The sequence below is a fragment of the Anguilla anguilla genome, chromosome 6 (assembly GCF_013347855.1).
Source record: "Anguilla anguilla isolate fAngAng1 chromosome 6, fAngAng1.pri, whole genome shotgun sequence".
NCBI classification, from domain to species: domain Eukaryota; kingdom Metazoa; phylum Chordata; class Actinopteri; order Anguilliformes; family Anguillidae; genus Anguilla; species Anguilla anguilla.
The window spans coordinates 15422136-15447286 of NC_049206.1; the positions used below are offsets into that span (position 1 = coordinate 15422136).

The following is a 25151-nucleotide window of genomic DNA, read 5'->3' on the forward strand; positions in this document are numbered from 1 at the left end:
TGGCGATCAGTTATTCTATGGGTGGAAACTTCCTCTCCGTTTACTGTCTGCGGTCATATTACACTGTAGGATGTAGAAAAGGATCCTCGATAATTAAAATTCTCGGCAATTGCTGTGATTTCATCTTTTTTTCAAGGGATCACTGTCCAGAATATTAAATGTTGCATAATGGCACTGTGTAATGGAATTCGTTTTGTCATAAGCTACTTACTGTAATGAATTTACACAAATCTGTATTCGCGGTGCCGTCATTTTTTAAGTGAATCACAACACTTGAGCACATCTCCAGAGCTTTCAATGGGCTGTGCGTTCTCGTTTCAGTTTTTCATTAAACATCTCCCGCGCTTGCTGGGTTGTGAAATCAAACACGGCCGGGCGTGTCACATCTCGGCAATCAGAAATCCTCCCCGGAGGTAGGCGAGCGCGTGCGAGGCGGCTCGCGCTCCTTCCGGTCACCACGGAGAGGGAGCCGAGAGAGATCATCGGCTGCAGAGATGCACACTAACGCAAGGTAACACCAAAACTCCAGAGAGGCTCAGCCAGCGAATGAGCTCACAGCGAGCTTCCGCATGTACGAACCTCAGGCTCTGTCATCAGATGGGGAGTCTGCAGCAGCGGAACCACTGAACTGCAGAACACGCTGGCCTCCTCCCCACAGCGGGTGGGATGCGCAGAAACAAACAAGGAAACAATCCCAAAAATAAGAAAAGATGAAAGAGCTGCAAGCGAAGTGAAGGCAGCAGCCTAATAAACGCCCGTCCCCGTTCGACTGCCTCAAGACGGCAGAAACGTTTTCTTATCGCCGCCGTCCGTCTCCTTGGTGACTGCGGGTTACCGCCGGGTGGCTTATTAAATTACCTGACTGCGGGGGAAGCCGAAGCCGCGGCCGGCCGCCGCGCCGGCTGAGCTGGCTGCCCGCCTCTAATGGGATCGACGCATTCTCCCCTGACTCTCAGACTGCCCTGGGCTGCCGCACGCGGGGGAAAGGAGAGGCCGTCGCAGACATTTGTTCGCCCTTCATTTTTACACAACTGCGATTAACTACGCAGCACTGTGTCTCACATCGTGAGGCGGTGGAAGATTCCGGCGGAGTCTTGAAAAGCCCATATGATTACAGGCTGTTTAGCTAATTGGAGCCTCGCGGCGCAGTATGCGCTAGGATACAATTATTGCTTTACTTATGCCGTTCTGCCTTGATGCATGTAGAGCAGAGCACGCGCATGGGCTTAAGGGTGTGTGTAAATATCGATAACATAAAAAATGTAACCCTACCCATAAGGTCCTTTAACGACAACGAACATTGCGGTCTAGTTTCCTCAAGCAGTCTAGTTGATTCTGAATGACCCCTGAAACACAGCGCCTGTGTTAAAAGGTTATATTTTTACTTTGGGGTCTATGTATTACAGTGCATGGTTTTCTCTGATTGTTTGAGTAGGTTGTATGTGAGCACAGTCCTTTCTCCTGCTTACTGTGGATGAGGAAGTCCGAGGAGGCTCACTGTCCAAGGACAAAGGGACATTCTTCATTTTTTGTTGTGTAAGGCAGTCCATCTTGCTCCTGCTATTAGCTGTATATGAGGACAGTGAGATCTTCCTTCTGTTCACTGTTCACACGGACAGAAACAGCTTCCTCCTGTTTGCTGTGTGTGGGGTTGGAGAGACCTTCCTCTGTTCACTGTGTAAAAGCCTCTGCAAGGTTCATGCGAAATATAGAGGTGTTGTGAGCCACTGCTAGTCACGGAAGGAAAAAAAAAAAATGTTTATACCGCTGCCAGGTATCAGCATGGATTGTTCGCAAGGAGATTTTTCTGGGTGCGAATGAATTAAGGATCAGACTATCGGCAGTGCTGCCGAGCGGCATCCTCTCTGATCTTTCAGTCGAGTCTAATCTTCCTGACGCGCTCCCTCCTGCGTGACCGCAACATCTGCGTCGCTCGCAGCCTCTCCGCGCCGCGACTGCCAGCGCTTATCCTCTGGAATGATCTGGGCTTACCGGCAGGCTCTCCCCTTAACATTCATTTCTCTTAATGCAGGTCCCAGTACGCCGGTGTGCGCCTGGAACACCGAAACCCCCTTATCGACCGGCCGGCCGCATTGTACCCATAAGCATTTCACCACGAGGCGGCCCAGCGAGAGCGTGAGGTGGGGGGGGGGGGTGTTGAGCCGCCCCAGACTGAGCGCCGCGAGCGGATACCGCGTCCACTCTCCCTGAGGAGCGGCGGTGGGCAGCCTTCTCTGCTCCGCCTCCGCCGCGCTGCTTCCTGTAGCGCCGGGCTTTGGAGCGCGCCCGGTTTTAATGCAGAGAGAACCCAGAGGCCGGCCTACTGTTGGCCGCGGTGGCCGAGTCCTGCTTAAATGGATGTTGGCAGGGGGCTGCAGGCACCCCAGTCAGCCCCTATTGCGCCATAAGACTTGGGCAAATTAGCCGACTGCAGCCCTCCCTTCCTGAGTAATACCTTTCTCTAAAGCCGGAAAGTTCTGTCTATCTCTGCCGACCTCTCACAAAACGTGTTTTCCACAGTGCCTGGAAGTGAACAATGGGGACAAGTGAGGCTGGCACTCGGCTTTAAATGCGGAAGAGCCCCAGAGAGCAATTTTACCTCCAGTCTTTGTGTGACCATCTCCAGTGGGTCAGTCAGTTATTACATACCTTCTGATTGTTTCAGTAGAGAGGCTATATTTTACAGTTGCTCTTCTTCTCATAGACCTGATGGCTTCAGCTGCTGAAAGGTCACTAAAGGCTGGTCCATTTCTCCCACTGTTTTACACTCAGAGCTTTGTTAGCCATTACACAGTGGGGTCCACAGCTCATTATTTCCGTGGGATTACAACGTCTAACACTCTCGTAATTATATTTAAAAAGTGCCATTTAGCGCTCCATTGAAAACTAAATGGCGCGTTGCGTGAAAGCGACTGCGGGAACGCAAATTGGCCACCTATCTGTGCTTTAGTTCTGTGTTCTTTTTAAATGAACTCTTTTAAAGAAACTTTTTTTAAAGAAACTTAATTTTAAAAAAACAAGTCCTCGTAAGTTTCTTCAGTTTCTTTCTTCTTCATTTTGGTGTTGGGTTGCTGAAATTAGTGGGAAAGATTCTCCTGCTCCAGGCTTTTTTTTGAAAAGAAGACCCGAGATTAACCCCTCCTCCATGGTCAACCTCGGGTCCTCATTAGGTGGTGGAAACCGGCTAGCGATTCCTTTGCAGTCTGTATCATGCTGGACACCTGAATTAAAGGCTAACCTGGTCAGAGGGATAAAAAAAGTGAACTAAGCGCTTTAGTCATACTCACTGGACTGAGTCTCAAATGAGAAGCTGGACGGAGGCTTTTATTGACTCTTATTTTCTGCTTAGTCTGGATGTTTTGCTTTACGCTGTTTGTAAACAGTGCTGAGAACAGCTTTGTGTGAAAATGAAGTTGTTAAAAGTTCGGATTGGTAGGTTTGTCTGTACAAAGTGATTATACTTGAGCGTGCTTAATATGTTTGTATGAGCCCTTTACGCATTTGTACACTTGGTTTCTCTGTTTGGGTGTATGTGTGAGCAGTATAAAGTGTTCAGCTGCTCAGCATTTAAAGCCCCTTCGCTATTAGCAGCAAATCGAGCGGCTTGGGCCCTTGCTGGTCCCAGCTTTCTGTGGTTTGAGGTAACGGCGGTTGTGCATTTAGCAGTGCTAATGTCTGCTGCGGTCAGAGCACCAGCAAAATTGGGTGGAAAGCTGCAATTCCTGGCAGAGTAGGATAAGAAAATGTCCGGCCACTCTCGGAATTTCCGTAAATGCTTTGAATTCCCGGCTTCTGTCAGGGGGAAAAAAAACAGAATTTCACAAAATCATTAAATGGGAAAATCCGACTCGGATTAAAAAGGCAGTGTAGCCAGTGTGGGTCTGGTGTGGGGCTGGGATACTGGCTATGACTAACAGTATACAGCTGGTGTACTGAGTTATCACTGGCAGTATGGGGCTGGTGTACTGAGTTATCACTGGCAGTATGGGGCTGGTGTACTGAGTTATCACTGGCAGTATGGGGCTGGTGTACAGAGTTGTCACTGGCAGTATGGGGCTGGTGTACTGAGTTATCACTGGCAGTATGGGGCTGGTGTACAGAGTTGTCACTGGCAGTATGGGGCTGGTGTACTGAGTTGTTACTGGCAGGCTGGAATAGTTATCTGTAGCACTAGGAGGCTAGCATATGAAGGTACCACTGGCAGCACAAGGCTGACATTATCAGTGATAGGGTAAGACTGAGATGTACGTTGTCAGGGAGATTTTTATGTCACACTGCAACAGTGATCTGGTGCCATAAAGGAAAACAATGAGTCTTGGCTTAGATGGTCGTTTGAAACATCCCTGTTCTGTCCTCTGTTTTCACGTAGGGCTGTAGAAATCTCCCTACCCTCCCCCCCCCCGATTCTGCACTTACAGATCTGTGCCGATCTGACTTGACCTCACCCTCTCCATCTTCCGTCTCTCCTGAGCCACACTGACACGACACACAGCTGAGAATGCTTTAATATGGAAACAGAAGGGCGGGGCTTGTTTGACATACAGTACAGATCTCTGACCTCACAGTCTCAGACAATAACCTCGCAGGGGCAGTGTATTATACTCTGTGTGGTTTCACGGTAGGCTATGTAACACATTTTATATTGTGCTTTTCATCAGCAAAATCAGAGTGCCTCACATACTAAAAACTAAGTGACCGATGGATGTGAACGGGATTAAAATAATAATGGCCAAGGTGCACAGTTGTCAACTTTCACCACTCAACCAATATAAAAATGAAGTAATTTTCCCCACTGGAAATAAGTTGAAATGATTTGTGGCATGTCACCGAGGGGATTGCAACCAAAATTTAATAGAGGATAGAGCAGGAAAGTTAAGCAATGTCCCGTTCATGTCACGTCTTACACTTCCAAGCCAGCAGTGCTTTCCTAAATGATATCTTACCACACCTGACCTGGTTACAGGTGGCATGCTGGCATCGCTGTTCAGCAGGTCAGCGGGTGGGTTGCTAAAGTACCATTTGCAGGAGTGCATGCTGGGAAGTGTTATCACAACACGGGTCAAGCAGCGACCCTGCATGAGCTGACCTTCTTTCCCACGGAGCTCCCGTACCGTTTGTTTTGATCAAACTGCTGTTTGGAATGCTCCGTGTGACATATGAAGTATAAAGTCTGTATTGCCTTTCTCTGTGTAATCTGCTATAAGAGTGTTTATGCAAAAGAAATTAACACAAAGTTCAAAATTCAAGATTAATTTCTGCATTTCTGGTACATGAAACAGCTGTCTCAAAAAATATCATTTTTTTGTTTTTATATTCCCTTCGTTTTTATGCCCCCTTGCATTAAAGCCCATAATCGTGCAAGCTGCAATTGTGTTTATGAAGTGAATTATTTATTTTGTGCAAAGGTCCAAGTCAATATGAGCATCGTGGGATTAGCGAGAACCAGCATGGGAAGCACAGTTTCGTATTTCATATTCCAGCATATTACTGCAGTTCAAATGACTTCTTTTCTCAAGGAGGAGAGGGTACTAGACTAGCAAGTAAACATGGGAAGAACTAGTCAGTCGGTTCTGAGCTGATTAGGGTTGAACGAGCTGCAAGGTAACGGCGGGTACTTGCTACCTGATCTAAAATTCAGATCCATTAACAGCTCTATCAGGCCGCAGTAATTGAGATTGTCCTGGAAGAGGGAGGCAGAGATACAGCACATCCCCCGAGGTACCTGGCACCGGGAATCAATGATGTAGGTCATTAGGTTAAGTGTGTTGTGGTCTCTTACTAAAAATTTCTTTCTTGGATCTATCCACTTAAAAGCAACTGAAACTTGCAAACCTGCTTGCTTGAGAAAGAGCTTCACCTTGCGCCATGGCAGAAGAAACACGGAAAGATGGCACACAAGGAAGATGGTTTCTTTTTACCGTGTTTAAATATTTTTAGTTTTTTTTTTTTTTACCTGTGACTGGATGAGGCTAAGTTTATGAAAGTTGAAATTCTCACTGCAGTATTAAGACAGGCATTGTGGATTGTTTTCATTTCCCGCCACAGAGAAACTTTGGCCAGGTATCTCCGGAGTGGGACGGCAATGGCTGAAGCGGCACGTCTTGCCCGTGAGTCCCTGTGTGTTGTCTGCTTTTTCCCGTTGCTGTTTGCAGCTAGATTCTCCCTTGCAGCTGTTTCTCTGTGAAACCATTTCCTTTTTTTTTTTTTTTTTTCCTCCCAGAATCTAATATTTTGAAGCGGTTCTCAGAGCCGGCTTTTCATTAGCTCTGCCGGGTCTCCTGGGGGAGGGGCTTTGACAGCCATCCGCTGCACATCTCCTCATATTGGCGGTTAACCCTCTGAGGCCCGCCTCTAAGCCAGGCTGGGCGGCACCTGGCGGGGTGGGGTGGGGTGGGGGCTAACCGGTGATCCCTGCATCGACGTTTGCTGGCGTGCGGGCGGGCGGTCAGAGAGCCCCGCGGGCATTCCGGAATATAGGAAGCGGGCTCTTTTGAAATGTGGGCCAATAAAACCCTTTGTCAGGTGGACTTTTGTGTGTTAAAATGTGTCCCTTTAATAAAAGCGGGATTAGCCGGCGCGGCTGACGCTGGCCTGTAAAAGAGTCTCAGATGAGACGTGCTTGAGATTGGTGAGCTGACAGCGCAGGCAGGACAGTCGAGATTGGGGAGCGGCGTGGGATCATATTGAATCAGTGCTCTGCATGATATATGCTAATGCCATCTACAGATATAAACCTGACAGAACAAATCCTTAAACAGTTAATAATCTGTCTGCACTCCTGTGGAATTTATCTGACTCAAGATAAATATCACCAGATATGCAAGATAAATGTTTCCTTATATGCATTTCATTGAGAGAAGGCTGATTATTTATTTTAGCAAAACCGAAAGTCTGAAGGCTGCTTTTTGGTGTGTGTACTATGTATGTTTATTGTAAATATGAACATTTTGTTGGGATTAATGAACGCTACATGGTGAGGAGAGGAGTGGGCAAACAGGTGCACAAATTTAATACGCACAGGAAAGGCTTGATTCAATAAATAGGACAGACATTCTGAGTTATGGCTGATTTCATTTCCGATTCCATTTCTAAGTCAGTTCAGTTCAGCTCATTGTAAATTCCACACAGAACTTGCATGGGCATTTTCAATTCATGAATTGAATTTAAATCTATTTCCTGAATTGATTGAGTTGAAATGGACTTGACCCCAAACCTGCAGACATTTTAAGGCTAGCCAGTGGGTTTTGCGAAGGTCAGGCCCATGGTGGTGGGTTGCCGTTCCCACTCTCCTTATCTGAGGTTTACAGCCGTTTGCGGACACGTCTTGCTCTCTTTGTGTTTAAGCGAAGCGATGTGCCTGTGTTCTCACTTCATTGCACAAGAGCAACTTGTGTCCTCCAACAGGCGCCTGCAGCGCTGCCAGTGTCTCAGATGAAATCGGTCTGACTTGTCATACCTGGAAGGGGCCATTTTCCTTCAGTGAAAAGAATGGTCAGTGTGACCAGTGATGTCTCCTTTTATCTGAAGATTCTCTGGGTGTTGTGTTACCGCAGGGCTGACTGTCTGAGCTCCGGCTGAAAAGGAAGGGTTCAGATTAGTCCACACACATGCTTCACACGGGCATGCACGCACGGCCATACCACACAGACACGTGTACACTGAGGCGCGTGCACACGCAGGCCGGTGTGTACACATAAACACACATACAAACACACACGTGCATGCACACACACACACACACATGCATGCATGTACACACACACATACAGACACACGTGCATACACACACACACACACTCTCGCAGTGAGGATGGCTGGAGGCTAGCATGCCAAAAAGCCTCTGGTGCAGCTTGGTATCCTCTTACACACAGTACTGAAGCTGTGGAGCCCCTGACAGGCTTCTGAGGGGGAAAAACACCCATTATGTCTTGCTGTGGGCTCTGTGTCTCCTCTCACACGAGACCACATTACATGCAGGAGGGACGTAACACGCAGCGGATTTTCTGCCTGGCGTACGCACTATTCCCCAGCGAGGCTCCCACGAGTGTCCAATCAGATTTACTGGCCCCGGATCCTGTGAAGCAGAGAGAGCTGGTGCCGTCATCGGGCTTGCATTTTGGGATCACTGAGAATCCTGTTCCTCTAGCAGCACGCTGCATGTTCGTTTCAGTCGGAATGTCTTCTTTTCTCAGTATAAAATACATTTTTGCAGTATCGCTGCTCCCCAAAGATCCCCTGAGGCTTACAGATGCTTACGGCCTGTTCTCTTGGCTGCGTCCACTGGGTTTGGCAGGAGGTGTCTGTAGCCCATCAAGCGTTGTGTTTGGCAATTGGATTGGACAGGCAGGGCTGACTCTTGCACAGCATTGTCTGTCAGTTGGAGCTCACTGTTACAGAAGCACAATGATTAGCTTAATGGAAATGGAATCATATATAAATGCACTGCTGTTTTTGTAGCTACTGACCATTCCATACGCTATTAACATCTGTGAAGAGCTGGCTTTCTCCTGCTGTTGCGTATCCTCATGGATAATGTGTTTATAATAATGCTTTTTAAAAAGACTGCTTTTGTTTTTCTGCTTTTATCCTATTTGCTCTACTGAGTTTTGAATGCTTTATCATATGAGCAGTACCCCTGTATAACGGCAACATCCATCGATTTGGGACAGCGCTGACAAGCACGTCCTTTCCTACAAAGCGCGGGCTGCCAGATGCTACTTCTGTGCAGTGTTCTGTGCTCCAGCTAATTATGCGCTAGCCTGCAGGAGCCGCGTTCACTGCCTCGGCCCTTAATCTTAATCCTTTGACCTGCAGTGCGCCTGCACAGAAGCTAACTGAGTCCGCTAGCGCTGCGGCTGCGCAGCTTGTCGCGTGGGCTGTAGGGTGGAAAGAGGCGGGGCCTGGCCGAGGGAGCTTCTTTGGGCATGGGCGCCAGCGTGCGTCCCCCTCCCCCCTCTGAATAGGTGGAGGGTGTCGTAGCTTTGGGACGGGATTATATTTCCCACGGTGCATCCTGAACCGAGAAAAGAACATAGGGAATTTTTTAAAATATAATTTCACCTCTCCCTGTGGCCACGGGGCATTGCTGACATCAAAGGCTCGACTGTCAGTCTTGAAGTGAGAGTTACTGTGAAAGCCTTCCACATCTCCCTCAAAGATATTACCAGCAATTAAATGCAAAGAGTGGAGGCGTGCGTGCCTGCGTGTGTGTGTGCTTGTGTGTGTGCGCGCGTGTGTGTGTTTCCAGTGTTTTGTGCATTGACAGTGTTCTCTATGATGACTGGAAAAGCTTGTAGCTTACAGAAGCATTTTTAGGATTATGCTGATAGTTATTCATAGCTATGAAACTTATATGGGTTATGGGTATCCAGCATATGCAGGAAGAGATTTATAATGTGATGGACAGGAGAGTGATCAGGTGTGTGAGTGGCACATTGCCTGGATCCTTTTTAGTTTGCCAAGTTCGCTGTGGAAAGAAGTTTATTTTGCGTCTGTTTTGTTAACTCGTTGCAAACTTAAAGCATTGTTCTCTTTCTCAGTACATTTTTGTAAATTTGTAATTTTGTATAATTTGGAAATTATATAACTTTCATTTAGTGCTAAAATATTAGCTGGAGTATCTTCATTCATGTGAATAGCCTAACCTGCTTTGGGGTGAAATTTGCTGTTCGTTTAGTGAATGCTAGCCATAGGGACTAGGCTAACTGGATGTATCGGAACCATTCCCAACAGTTTGGTTCCGGTCGAAACATGAAGTGAGAATATAAGCAAAGCATCAGTCCAGTGTATACTGGCCCTGGCCCCTGCGTTTAGCATTTTATAATATTAACATTTTAGCAATTAACAATTCAGACCTACATTGCACCTGTTCACAGTTTGGAGTATAAATATGTTGAGTCGGTTAAATTTAAGCTTAGGCCTGCTTTTCCCGGCTGAAGCATTGATTGTGTAAATGAGAAACAGATGAAGACAATTTATTTCATTGATTAATTTATTTTCTATATAGATTTTGTATAAAAATTAATTATAATGTAATGAATGAATATTTCATGGACCTGGAGCTTGAAATGGTTTGCATGACCAGGAAGGGAATTACAACAACAGATACAAGGCTGCCGCTAATGAAGAAAAGCACTTAAAAACGTGTGCTGTGTTCACATTGAGCCCTCTGGGAAAGACCCCGCTGACTGTGTTTTCCCCTGAAGAAAGGGAACATGGGATACAGGTGACTCGTTTTTAGCTTCAGTCTGCGTTTTTTAAGATTTAATCACTCTGTCTGTCGGTTACGAGGCCTTCAATGATTTAATGACAAAAAACGTACCGTATTCCAGTTAAGATGAAAAATGGGAGATTCAAGACTATTTAAGCAGATGACATTGATAATAAACCTCTCGAGCTAAATCGTTTTTAGGAGTTACATTCCTCCAGAGAAAGCTTCCCTCTTCCTGTAGACTTCGATGAAATTCCTTGACATTCTGATTCTCTGTCTGCATTGTTTGCCTCTTCCCTTAGACCCTGCTCTTTGATATTCTTTGTTTTTTATTGTGTATCATCAATTTCTGCAATTGTATAATTATTTAATTATTAATGAATGGCACTACCCTCTTGATCATGTCTCCCTTGTGAACGAGATTTTATATCTCAATAAGATTTTTTCAGTTAAATGAAGTTTAAATAAAATAAAGAAAATGAAGCTCTGAGTCGGCATGGAGAGAGCGAGGAGGCCAACGCTCGTCCCCTCTGTGCTCAGTGAAAACGGCAGACGGGTGAGGCCGCGTCGCTGCGTCTCTTTGAGCGAATGTGTCGCGCAGTCACGCAGTCACGCTGTCATTGTCTCTGTAACATCTCTTGTGAAACGAACCCCGGTGTGGGATTGAGTTTTTGGAGCCCTGTGAAACCCTTCAGAGGGGTTTTGAAAATGCTACGATCCAGATAGGCTGCCCTGTTCAGCGTGTGGATTTTCACTGCAACTGCTGTCAAAATGAGTTTATTAATGAGGGGAAAACATTTCAGTGCAGCTGTGAGTTCGTCTCGCTCTGTAGCATTCTGGGAATTGAACCATTTAGTACTGTATGCACTCTCAGTAAAACTCAATTCACAAACACACATCCATCAATCTAAGAGGAGCTCCACTCTTGTCTTGTTTGTAAAACGGGTTGTATTATGTTCTGAGTGTAAACTGCACTGTTTCAATTTAAATGAAGAGTAATGAGATCATTTGTCTTCCTGTGCTAAAGAGACTCATGCTTATCTCTGTGTGGGCTCTTGACCTGCTTATTACATCTAATGGCATTCATTATCATTCATACCTTTCGCTGCAAAGTTTTCATCTAGCGGTTTAGCATTTTCTCATTTGCGATTCAGGGGAGAGTCCCCTGTACCTGTTCTAATGCCTTTCAGTAATATTAAAAATGTGGATGAACACATGCGAAACAGGAGCGACTCCATTTCAGCGCTGCAGTGGACACAAGCTGTTAGTCAGAGCGGTGTCAAACCTGGGGTCAAACCTGGTGCGATCCTGTGTGTCTGTGATTATGCTTTCCTGTAAAAGAATGATGAGGTTCTGAGACAGACAGGAAAGAGCGCTGGACCACGAGCGCCAGAGAAGCGCTATCTCTGATAGCTCCTCACAGCCCACAGACGAGTAGCCTTGCAGTAGCTGAAGCAGCAGCGTGAGGAAGACATGGAAACATTGCAAGTTGTTTTCCATTCTGTTAACTTATTTTCATGCCTTATCATCTGAGATGTCAAATTTTCGTCTGCCTGCATTTTTTCCCACAAACCCCCAATGCACAGGCTTTGAGCTCCCTGCTAAAAGCCCAGTGAGTGTAGATGACAATTGAAGTCATGCATATTAAAAAGCAGAGCCCAATTGGATTCAATTATTCGGCATGCCTCTCCCTACAGTATATGCTTCCTATATGATTTTCCCAATCGGGCTACTCCTGTTTATGCAGATTTGCACAAACTCCCCAGTCAATGTGTAATCTCATCAAATGTTCTGTTAATAACATGCACAAAAGAGATTTTCCAAATGGCAGATTATCCATTATAGTTATGGTACTAAATTGTTTATTCTGTGGGGTTTCTAGAGAATTCTGCTGTATGAATCTGCCATGTTTTCACTTCAAATGAATGATATATGAAAATAACAATGTAAAAATAGTTTATAAATACACACACGAGCGCGCACATACACACACACACACACACACGCTTGTATTGAAAATACATCTCCTGTTCTTTTATGCTTTTTCCCTCTTCTTTTTCTCCCCAGTTTGGAAAGCCGAATTGTGTGTATATACAGTATATCTGGGCTCATTGCTCCTACACTGTCGATTCGGGAGAGAGCAGACAAGCGTGAGGGCCTCTGGGAGGCACGCTACGTCGGTCATGCTTCTTATCACGCCGCCTTCCGTGTGCTGCCCAACAGGCAGACAGAGGAGTTAGCGGGTTCGTGATGAAATGCCGTCATCCCAGTCATCGGAACCCCTCCCATCCCTCTGTGATACCAGAGCCAGCTGTGCATTGCCCTGTGGCCACACTCATCGGTGGAACATTCTGGATTCATTACTAATCTGTGGAGCCCATCCATGCACTAGAGCAGGACTTTAGCAGATTGAGCCACCCAGAACTTTTTAATGTAGGCTATGTTTTGTCACTGCACAAGAAGTTACCTTGAGGAAGGAAATAATGTTTTATTTATTTATTTATTTATTTGTTTGTTTGTTTGTTTGTTTCATATTTTTTATTGGAATGTTTTACCAACAAACAAGTATTGTGAGCAGCATTTTAATAATGTTTTCAGCATTTGACTGAATTGAGACAGTTGGGTATGCAAATACCCAAACCAAGATCAGTTTTTCTAGAATTCTAACAATGCTAAGCCTGTTCAGCAAAGCTTTGTGGAAATGCGCCTAGCATGTTTAGTCCATCTCCTTTGGTGGGTGGTTAAATGTCTTCCACCTGACGCAAAAAAAGCTGGAAGTGTGCCAAAATGTAGACTAAGTTAGTCTGCCATTTCAATGTTAGTAGCTATATGTCATTATAATGTGGTAGTTGGCTGGACTGGAAGAACAAACCATAAATCTGCTCTTGAAGATCTAGGTTACATTAATGGTAGTCTATCACTAATTCTATGACACTGACTGCTGAACACCCTGACCAGTCTCCTTGATGAGCCTACCTACTGCCGGGAGCACACATTTGTTTTAACCAAAAAGTGTTATATGGAAATATACAAAGAAAATATGCCTAGTCAAAATGTGTAGGCTGAACTATATAGCATGATTGTGCTGTTAAGCACGTATAATGTACTGTTGAGTGTATGCTGTCAGGTACAGGATGCACCTTATTATGGTGAGGTATTAAAACAAGTGGAGAGAATGCAATCTAGCTCTTCCTATTAAAAAAATGCATCCAAGCAGAAGCGAGCTGACGGCGTGGGCATTTTGCGATAATTGTAATGATTGCGGTGTTGCCAATATCGGCGACGGCGATGATTGCTCCACAAACGGCCTTTCAGCGGAACTTCGCTTGGATACGGACGGAGGCAACGGGAGCGTGTCTGCTCATGAAACCCCTGCTAGCGGTACGGCAGAGCGGCGCAGCGGCGCAGCTGCGCTCCGTCCTGCGGGCCTGCTGCTGCGTGGACGTGCGCCCAGACGCGTTTCCCCTTTACGGAGCGCAGCGTGCGGGGTTGACGGGCAGCCCGGTTTAACTGCTCTTTCACGTCGGTCACCAGGCCTTTTGGCCTTTTAATATCTCCCTGGCTGCGTGTGAGGGGGACAGAGGGCTCCCCCGGGGGAGGGGTTAATGGGCCGGCATTAACAGTAACGGTATTCTCATTACTGTCCCGACCGCAGAGGGCTGGCCTCGTGAGAGGGGGGTATCGGAGCTGCTGGCTACGACGCAGTCTGTCAGCGGTGTCGCACACAAACAAGCGAACACTGACGGCATCCTTACCGCAGAATCGCTTAGACTTTTTTGATGTCCATTTTTTTTTTTTTAAACGTTACGATTCAAATCCAAATTCAAATCCATGATTTGTAAATCTGACAAATCATGGATTCCATAATAATTTCACATTTAATATTTTTCTATAGTGGTGAAAGCGATTTATGGTTCTATTATAGTTCAGAAACAGACCCACTGACTTGCTGAGTAGTGAGCACATTCTGCCTGAAATCATGCCACATATATTGCAGTACCGTTTTAAAAGGAATGATGACATAAGTCAAGGTAAGTATGCTTTGGCACTCTCATTTGAATTGCCACCATTTTTCAAAACGTGTCGGACATTTTAAGGAAAAAGCCGTTTTTTTCATTTGGGATTTAATAAGGCTGGCTCCTCTGAATTCACAGTGCTTTTCTGACGACGTGCCCGCTGCTGGCCTGGGCCGTGTTCAACCTTTCGTTTCCTGGCGAACAAAGGACGTCTCCCGTCCTCGAATACTCAGCGCTGATATTTCCTCTGTCAAAGGTTTTTGTGCTTAGTTTCAGATGGAAGCGAGAGGCAGTGCAAGCGAGGCGTTTTGAGAGGGCGAAGAAAGATATTCGGATGTTCCGCCGGGTCAGTGTGTATTGATTGGTTTCTGAGAGAAACTCTGCGCTCGTCGGAAAGGCCTGGCAGAGCGGGAGAGAAGACAGGAGGCCGTCGCTTCGGCGGCGATGCAATAATGGCCGATTGCGGCAGTCTGATGGAATTAGCGGAGCGCCGATAGCCGGAGGGTGATTTCTCCGGGAGCCGGGCCTCCTGCGCTCGAGAAGGAAGACGGCGAGGTTAAAAAAAAGAGGAAGGGTAAAAAAAAAAAGAAATGAAGCGCGTTAGCTCCGTCTTCTGTGTCTTGCGAGTCTCGCACTTTCCCTGTTCTGTTTTTTTTTTCCCTCCGCGTTTAATTGGCAGACGCTGTCGCCGAGAGAGGCTTACGGGGGCCGATTGCATCAGGCCAATTACCCGGCGTGATTGCGAGAAGGCCGTGTGACATTGATAAGGGCGAGATAGCATCGCGCCATTAAAGCGCTCCATCAGGGAACCTTTTTTTTAAGGAGAGCGGGACATCCCAGCGTCCTTCGGTAGTTTTTGCTTTATTTAGATCGATGGAAAGCAGCGAGGGTAACTAACAGAACGCGGATTGCGGCTGAGAAAGTTCCAATGGCGGGGATCGAACTCCCATCACCATCATTACGACTGAGGTTCGGCTGTCCTATGGAATTTTGCATTTCCGTCCAAAGCTCGTTATGGAGTTTTCAAACTGCGTGTTTTAGAATTGCGTCAGGAACATTTTTAGAACGGGGTTTCAGAAATTTCTTTTCCGCAGACTGCTCTCCTCCCCCACACAGAGCCTCCAACGCACGAGAGACAAACGAAAAAACCGAGGAAAGGAGCTTTTCTTACTCAACCGCATTCTGAAATGCGAGGTCATGAGATCAGCCTGTACGAGGCGCCAGATCTGCCTGGGCACAGCAGTGGATATTTATAGAGGAGTTTGGACGAGCGTGCGTTGCTGTGTGGGAGTGAATCTGCTGGGAGCTCCAAGATGAACTCTTACCGCCAGTGTGCGTTTCCAGGCCTGCTGTTGTGTTAAACCTGGGCTGTGTCTTCTGCCCGGATGACAGCCCTGCTCTGGGATAAGCGCGCAGCCAGACGGTGGGTGGAGTCAGTTGACGGACGATGCCAGCGTCTCTCCTTCGCTGTGTCACCCCAGATAGCTTGGCAAAAGGATCCAGCAGGTATGAGCGTGGCTTCCTGACAGCCGTTCCCTGCTGTTTCCTCTTGCCGTGAAGCGTTTCCCTGTGCCATCATGGTGTCATTTCTACTTTGTTCCTCAAGGTGACCCACTTTGTTCAGAGGCCAATTCAACAGCACTGGAAGTACAATCTTGTTCCTACTCCTGTTCTGCCTGGGAGGCCATGTGTGGCAATACTGTACAGATTAGGGCTAGATACCAGATGTATTATATATATATATACTGTAAAACAAACCTGCACTGCGATACAATTTACCTACAAAAAAAAATAAAAAACGGTATACTGAGGCACAGGAAAATGAGTGAGTCTTCTGGCAAGTAACTTCCCTACTATCTATCTGAAAAGGCGTTTAAAAAAAAACAAAGAAAAGAAACTGCCTGACCACTTGCAACTTACATCAAGGAAACATGCTGACAGGAAACTTAGACTACAGACAAACCAGCAGCAAACACTCTGGCAGAAATGCGGTACAGAAACACTGAGAAGAGCCGAAGGACAAACGAGATCTGCAGGCCCTTTGGGCTTTGGTTCTCTTGGCCGTTAGCTGGACACAGGTGCGCCTCATCAGCAATCAGGAGCTCAGCTTCACCTGCAGGACCCTCAAACAGGCATGCAGGCAGACTCTACACACATCTAACATCTATCTAAAATGCCAGTGCAGTCGTCCGTCGCGTGCCAGTCCTGCTGCGGGCCGGTGAGGCTGCTGTGGATGCATACCCGTGTATGGTCTTGCTGCCGAAGACTGGAGCGAGGCTACTTTCACATGCGGCTACAGGGAGCCGAAAGCTTTCCTGGCCTCTGTAACAACCTCCGAAGGGTCTGTGTTGCCTACGTAATAACCTCTGAGGCACCAGCCCACACAGTAGCGCTTTTGGATCCGTGTGACAGTCCTGCGTGCACACAGCTCACTGCTCTGATACAGAGTTAGGTTCTCCTGACGTTACCGTGGGTTGGCGGAAGTCTGAATGACCTCAGTCTGCGCATTCACACTCCACTGAGCACTTGTTTCGGCTGCGGCTTGACGGTGCCTCGGCGCGCAGTCGGAACGGGCCCCTGGACCGCCTTGCGCTCTAAATGTCACTGCCTCTCCTCTCCCAAAGCCTGTTCCCCCCCCCTCCTCCCCCCCCCCCCCCCCCGCGGAGCAGCCTCGCCGACGTGCCCCACGCGGCTCATTTGTATTCTCGTCGAAGCGGAGAGGGGCAGGTTGTAAGCGGAGAGGAATTCGGCGGCGTCCGCCGGGGCTGCAGCCGGGGCGCGCGCCAGGCGGCTGTCAGGGATCTTAACGCATTAAGGCTTCATCGGCGTCCGGCGGGGGGGGGGGGGGAATTAACAATGCATTTGCGTTAGCGTTTTACAACGCAACAAAAAGGCCGTTAACAAGAACAATGGCCGAGTCGCGAGAGCAAAAAAAAAAAACCCAAAACAAAAAAAACTGGCGAAGTCTAGTTTTAGAGTGCTTGGGATAATTAGAAGTATTTTATAGTTTGTTTGGCATTCCAACAACACCCCCGGTTCTAAGAGGAGGGGAAAACATCTCTCCAGTACTGCTGAACTCTGGCTCCATGCCCTTTGTTTCCTCGCTGTTCTGGAGGCAGAGACTGTAATGAAGCATTGTGGGTAATTGGTGGAGGATCTGGTGTGGAAGGTTTTTTTCGTTCTGTGGAAATGCCTCACGGCCATTTTCTCACCTTCATCTCCGCCTTAACACATCCTGCGCATGCCAGGGGAAGAGCTGTATTCTGTCCTCTGGGATTTAGATGGTAGTCCAGGGGATTTGTTATCCAGATGTTGGCCCTCATGTTATACAGAAGAGAGATTATATCGTGGTACCAAGATCAATGTGGGATCTTAGGCTTTGTCCGGTCTCTTATGAACTGTCAGCCTAGGTAGTAATCAGTAATCCTTTGCTCTGAGAATACTAGATCCTCATAAAAAATACCAGGCTGTAGGTAACTGGCTGTATACTATATATTGAAAAATATGCAAGATGTTGCAAGACTGCTGAATCAAAAGTTTAACGTAATCTGGGTCGTACTATCATTGATGTTGCACATTGCACAGTGAAGGATGGGTCTTTATTCTTCATGCTCTGTAAAGCATGAACATATAAAGGAGTTAATAGGCAAATCAGCTTCAGCTACCTTTATTCGTGCCTGTATATGAGTCTGCCGCTGTCCGTGGTGCTGAAGAGACCTACAGCTTTGTGAGTCAGTAGGAGGCTCTGGTAAATAGGAGGAGCAGCCATCTCCGCTCCTCCTCATCACCTCCAGGCAGCACATAGGAGTTGAAGGTTACCCTTTAGAAACAGGCATCCAACCATTCAGAGTATTCTGTTGTCCTGACTGTGTGACGTATGCAGTGAGTCAGCTCTCCTTTGATGTATGGGTGCGGAGAAAATGGGGAATTATTTCTGGTGCCGTTTTTTTCCCCCCAGTGTTTTTCCATGCCACCGACATCTAGACACAACTTCAGCTCAGTGGCTGTCAGTCTCAAGTGCTGCAGTTTTTTTTTGCATTGAATTTGCTGTCCCAGAGAACTACAGGAGGCCTTAAAGCCTTACGTCGGGTGGAACAGAGCGCACATCTGTCTCGCAGGAGAATATGAGGTGCCAGATCGAGCAGAATTATTGGCCCTCATATTTTCCCGGTCCGCACCGAGCACGGACTACAGTGCCTTGACATACTGCACCCCTCTGCGGCTCAGAGTACTGCTGACACTGACAAATCTGCCCATTGATCTGAGCACCCTGTAGCGAAAAACCCGCCATGTCTTCCCTCTCTTCTGTCTCTCCGTTCTCTCTCCCGCACTCTTTTGCTTTGTCTCTTTCCTCTTCCTGTTTGCTCTCACCGTGTCTCATTTCTCCAACCTCAGGGATATGCTTGTCAAAATATCAGGGATTTTATATCGCGGTACAGCCTATTTGAATCCAGCGTGTGAAATGGGGTGAAAGAGTCGCGTTAAAAAAATGGTAGACGTGCGAAATGAAGTGGTTTCTTAGCGCGCCCTCTCTCTCTGTCTCCCTGTCTGTGTGTGAGCAGCGAAGAAGACGTGCGCCACGACGGACTTTGCGTGTAAGAACGGCCAGTGCGTGCCGGCCCGGTGGCGCTGCGACGGAGAGCCCGAGTGTCCCGACGGCTCCGACGAGGCTGACTCCACCTGCAGTGAGTTACACCTGTAGCCTTACACTGTTTACACGCCTGACCGTACACACCGTAGCTTATGCACCTGACCTTGCACACCTGAGCTTACACACATTAGCTCACGCACCTGACCTTACACACCTGAGTTTATGCACCTGACCTTGCACACCTGAGCTTACACGCCCGACCTCACACGCCTGACCTTACACACCGTAGCTTACGCACCTGACCTTGCACACCTGAGCTTACACGCCCCACCTGACCTTACACACCTGAGCTTACACACATTAGCTTATGCACCTGACCTTACACACTTTAGCTTACGCACCTGACCTTACACACCTGACCTTACACACTTTAGCTTACGCACCTGACCTTACATACCTGAGCTTATGCATCTGACCTTACACACCTGACCTTACACACTTTAGCTTACACATCTGACCTTACACACCTGAGCTTACATTCCTGAGCTTACGCACCTGACCTTACACACCTTAGCTTACGCACTTAATGTAGCTTATGTTTATACGATCACAGTTTATAATGACCCCAGGGGTTTGGAGCTGTTATCGAGTAATGGAAGAGTCTAGGCTGGTTCTAATGCACTCATCATTCCTTCCATTTCCTTGTTAAGGGCTTGGCTGGGCCAGTACTTGGCCGGTCTTCTCTGTTGTGAGGGAGACCGTTATTAATAGAAAGCCGTATATCATTGTCAGGTGGGACTCCCTGACTAAAACCCCTTTTTTCAGACCACTAATAGCTCTCCTCAGTGTTGAGCCAAAATCTTCTTCGCAACCCAGCCCCCAGAGAGAGTCCCCTTGGAGAGTCCAGAGGGGGATTTACAGCACAGGGATCACCTTGTGTTCAAAGGTGGTTACAGAAGTGCGGTATCGACCACTCTGCAGTTATCAAATTAGTGTTGACAGCAGGAGAGTGTGTGGAGGCCTCCTTAAGAGAACCGTGCCTGCTTCAGACCGTGCCGCATGAGACATCCCACCAGCCTTTGGGGCCGGAAGGGGCTGAGCCAGGGTTGGGAGGGAACAGTGTTCTTTACTAGCCGAGAAACGGATTGCAGTCAGATTTGCAGTTGTAAGTATCAGTTAGTATGCTGCTGCTTTCATTGGCTTGTCCGTGGCTCTGTTTTAAACCTGTTTCGGTCCAAAAGGGCGTCCTGTCACTAGATTACGTTATAATTATAAATATAAAGATTCACCCAATATAAAGTTTTAGCTTCACTGCAAAACCCAAAAATAAGTCTATCTTAGCAAGTATTTTAGTCCTATACTTAGACTTTCAGAGAGAGAAGAAGAGAAAGGAGAAATATTGAGAATCATCAAACAAGTGTAAGGGAAACACAGACGCTTATCTCACAGTTCCGATGAGTCCAAAGACTAGAATTAGACGTAGGAGTGCATTTTCTATGAAACATGTCAAGGCAAATTTCAGCCATTGTATTTTTTCATTCCTGAAGAAAGATAAGACTAGTTAAATGGTAGGATAGAAATCATGGGACATGAGAAATTAATTAGGCAGTTAAGAGTGAGGATGTGCACTAGGATTATGCTCAATCAGCTACACTTCAGGTAGGCTATGTTTTAATTTAGATGAGCTTCCTTCAGCTGGGGAAGGACAGATTTTCTTTTCTGGTGCCCTTCCTCTGAGAATTCCTTGTTCATAAAGGGCTCTGTGCTTGGAGTCTAGCTTGAGATGGTCAGTGAACAGCTTCTTGACTTTGGACTCGGAATGACTTCATAACTTCGATTTGGTGTCAGGGATGGCATCAATCAAAATATTGTAACAATTGATTTTTCAGATTGTTTTTGATACTGCAGAGTCAATTGTGCCTTGCATTCTCGCCGAGTCGATGTCAATTTTGCCGAGATGTCCGTAGGGATGGCACTGCTAGTTTTCAGATCCTCTCTGTCCACCTGAGAGAAGCCCAGGCGCTGTTTAATTTCTTCCTGCTCACGCACCACAGTCAATTTATTTATTAGTGTTTTCAAGAATTATCGGCACAAGGTCTCTGTAGGATTTCTCCTGTTGTTTGAGTAAATCTTTGCATTATGGAAATAGAAATTAACTGCTCTGCAATTTGACTGGTGTAACACTTTTTTTGGACCCATAGTTTAAATGTCAATAGATCTTTGTAGAAAATTGTTAATTTGCACAACCCAAGTCCTAAGCCAAATCATCGAATGAATAGTCAAAAAAGTCAGTGTATTCTGGCCTTACGTATCTGAGTGAAATAATCCAGAAGCTCTGGGCTTGGTAATCCTTTCCTTCAACGTGTGCCTTTGGCGCATTGTTTCAAAAAGTTCAAAAGTAATCTCACTGTCCTGACTTAAAAGTATTTCAATTACTTTTTTGCTGAATACAGCAGAAAGATGAGGTGAGACAGTTACTCATTTCAAGATTTGCCAATGGAGCAAAACTATTTTCTTGTCTTGTTAAGACACTCTTTTTGCAGTGGTAGGGGATGGGGAGAGTGGTGGAGTTTAGGGTTTGGTGGAGTGTTGGGCCACAGGGAAGTTTGTTCCCGGTGATCCCTGCTACGGATCACAGGGAAGTTTATTCCAGGTGATCCCTGCTACGGATCACAGGGAAGTTTATTCCAGGTGATCCTTGTTACGGATCACAGGGAAGTACATTTCAGGTGATCCTTGTTACGGATCACAGGGAAGTTGTTCTAGATGATCACTGCTGCAGTACGAAAAGCTTCTGTTTTTCATTCTTTCTGCTCTGTGTTTCTTTTACCCATTTCCTCCATGGCCAAGCTTAAAATGGGCCCTTCACCCAAATTCAATGCTCCAAGGTAACCCACAACACACAATACTTTGCAGCTTCTCAAGCGGAAAAAAGTTCCTCCAGACTTTGTGCTGGGATTTTTCAGATTGTTCAGGACTTTTTTCCTTTGGTAAAGTTCCAACACAAACTAATATAACACAAGTCAAGGTGGGAAGATCTGAGAATGCTTTGCCGGTTCACCCGTGTCTGAGCTAGTGACAGGAAATGTGCCTCGTGAAGCAGCATCTAAGCATCTCTTTAGACAGGATTTTACTATCTCCAGCTTATTGCTGGATCTAGGGATGAGAGAAAAGCCAATATTATCCTGAACCATATGCAAGTTAATTAACTTGGATTTACGTACGGCAAATTTGAATGTGAATGAATGTTCCAGTCAGATGCACAGGATGCGTGTTTTGCTTGATGATGTCGGTCCTACTTTAATTTCCCATGAGGCTTTGAGGTATTCCACGCACACACACGCTCCCCCCCCCTCCATCTCCCCACCCACATACCCACACCGCTTCTCAGAGTGGAGCCCGGTTGTCACTGCTTCCTGTTCACTGCTTGGCCACGCTGGTGGAGTTGGCGCTTGAATTTAGCTCCTCCAAAAGCCGTTCCCACTCCTGTCCTGACACCCCAAGAGAGCCGCTCAGCTCCTCGTGACCGTGGGTGCTGCCGCAGGAACTCCAGCGCTCTCAGAAGGGAACTCTTCCGTGCCTGCTGCTCGTCTGCCCCTGGAAGAGACCCAGAATAATTGGAGGCCGTCTCGCTGATAGAATATCTCAGTGCTTAGGCAAAGTAGAAGGGCAGTGAGACAAACAGAGTAGGGGATTATGTACTCTGTTAAATCATTTTCGCCCAGAGCTTTGCACCACATATTTGGCATCGTCATTAATATTCCCCAGAATCAAATGTCTATGGTAATGTCACTCTGAAATGGTTTATTTACCTAAGGGTTTAAAGAAATTTTCCACCAGCCAGTGGTCAGTGTTCACGCATGCGGTGCTTAACACATTCATTCTGTGGTAAGTTGTGTTTTAAGCTTGGATTAGCCTTGTTGTTTTGCTTGCTCTGGCCTGGGTTTAAATGAGCTTTCGCTAGCAGCCGCTGGCCATGACGGAGCACAACCGAACGGTGAATTCCCTCCGGGGTGAAGGTAATCGATGGATCCCAACAATCGCAAACAAATGTTGCGCCTGTCTCGGCTGCGGCAGGCCTGGGGTTGGGCCCTGTGCCGTCCGACACCGCCGAGGAGGAGCCGCTGGGTCCACGCCGTGGCACCAAATCGATCCCGTGAATTACTTAACCGCTAAATCTTTAATGTCACCTCCAGATGTTCAGTTTAAAAAAGAGAAGAGAGTCGTGCCGTTGTTTGAATCGGGCTGTTTCTGGAAAGGATTTCAAGGATGGATGAGCCAATTCTCCTGGCCGCAAAAAGACATCGAAGACATGATATTTTATAAATGTGATTAAGCCTTAGCAGTGATTCACTTACACAGTGACATGGACACACAGTCACCTCCATGCCCTCACACCTTTGTCTCTCGCAGATACCTCCACTCTGGGTCTCGAAAGCAGAGGAGCCGGAGTCGTCCGCCTGCACTTTCCATATTTTTGAACGCTGTTCCGAGGCTTAATTGCTTTCTTATAGTCACTGTAGCTTTTTCCCTGCGACTCTTAATATCGTAATTGCAAGCCACCTGTCTACCCCTGGCATTCTGCTCCAGTTCCTGTGGAGAAAGACACACTGGCCCGCTTCTGCACAGTAATGACATTCACACGTCCAAGGCAAACACTGGTAAAATGGACTGGGGTGTGCTGCAATTAAACATTAAAGGCAATTTGGAGCCCCTTCATGAAATAATGATGCTCTCCGTTTCAGTTATGAGTATTTCCATAGTAATAACGAACGAGAGCGCCGTGGAATTTCTGCCCCGTTTGGATTCATAACTGCAATAATCCCAGAGCCTGCGCACTGCCAGCTACGTAAAGATCTGTGTGGTTTTTTTTTTTCAACCAGCCTTGGCAAGAAACGTCAAACAGATTAAGGAATTGCCGTCGTTCACAGCGGCGCGTTTGCTTGGACAGCCATTTGACGACCCGTGAAGGATCAAAATTCAAATGTGAAGAACGTCAGCCGTGTGTGATCTATGTCGAGTGTGGCTGTAAATTCTGCGAGCGGGCACGTGCCCTGAATATTGTGTTTTTATGAGCGCGTGCTTTCTAGCCTGTAGGCCCTTGACTCTGTCTCCTGCTCCTTTCATATAAATGATCCAGTGTCTGTGTCCTGGATATGTCTGGGCTCACTCATAGACTCGCTGACCCTAGAGTGGATCCTCCTTGCCAAGTGGGCCGAGGCACCGTGTTTCCTGGGGGCCGTGCTTGTAGGAGCGGGGCCTAACAAAGCAGAAAATATGCCACTGTTTTCCAAACCTTGTGTGCTGTAAAGATTTACAGTTGTCTCTTCTACTATTGCTTTCAGTGAAATTCGTTCATTTGATCTCAGCTTCAGCACAGGCTTAATTAATGCATGACTCTAGATGACCCTAGATTGTCATGCAGTTAGTTGTTGCTGCATTTGTAATATTAGGATATCAGTGAAGAGTAGCTGGTGTTTGATTTTTGGGATTGAGACCTGGGTCTCAGGAATTATTGCTCTTTACAACGACTTACAATTGACCTACAATAAATGTAAGTGAAACTTAATTTAAAAAAAATAGTCTTTTTTCAGTATGGTAATTAATGAACTCTTGTTTGAGAATGAAAAATAACACTGGCATTTAATTGTGACTCATATATAAGGGCTAAGATTAGCTGAATGCAGTTCTTGTCCTTGTCTCAAATTTCCCATTTGTGGCCTTTGTATTATTTGACTATTTGTCCAGGTTTGTTGTGTGGTCTCTTTATATTAAGTGCAGTCTGTGATTAAGTGCTACTTGAGTGCCATTTAATTGTTTTAAATTGCATAGCTGCTGGTGTGCACTTTAACCTTCATTCATCATGTTTAAAGTGCTAATAATAGTCTTTACATTACCACAAGCTATCATTTTTATTCAGAGTGCGTCTGAAACTTTCATTGATAGTGGTTATATGACTGTTGCACTTTGCATTCCAAAGTTACAGGAATTGCTTTCTCACACACACACACATTTATGATAATTATATTTTTATTATTAAAAATAAGTGCGTGTTAAATTATAATTTAATAAAAATCAGAAGGCTTACATATATACCTGTATATAAAATATATAGGAAAAATGTTTTCCTTTTTATGTAACCAGAATATGATTTCATAATGTAATTTAATGTCCTTTTATCAATTAAGACTCACTTTACAGTTTATGCTATGCAATGTTTATTGTATGATTTCTGGTCACACACAAAAGTCCAAATTTGAACTGAAATCTCTGCATGCTGAAACTGTATTTGAACCATTATATTTCATTAAAATATATCTTCCTAGTCTGAACA

The 25151-nt window shown here is 46.2% G+C and overlaps 1 protein-coding gene across 2 annotated transcripts in view; it reads left to right on the forward strand.

Moving 5' to 3' along the window:
• Positions 1-25151, forward strand: part of LOC118229504 (low-density lipoprotein receptor-related protein 8-like) — a 73114-nt gene that overhangs the window by 8694 nt on the left and 39269 nt on the right. For both annotated transcript variants that reach the window (XM_035421492.1, XM_035421493.1), the window contains exon 3: positions 18789-18911. In XM_035421492.1, the coding sequence (XP_035277383.1) occupies positions 18789-18911 (123 nt within the window). The remainder of the gene's footprint in view (positions 1-18788; positions 18912-25151) is intronic.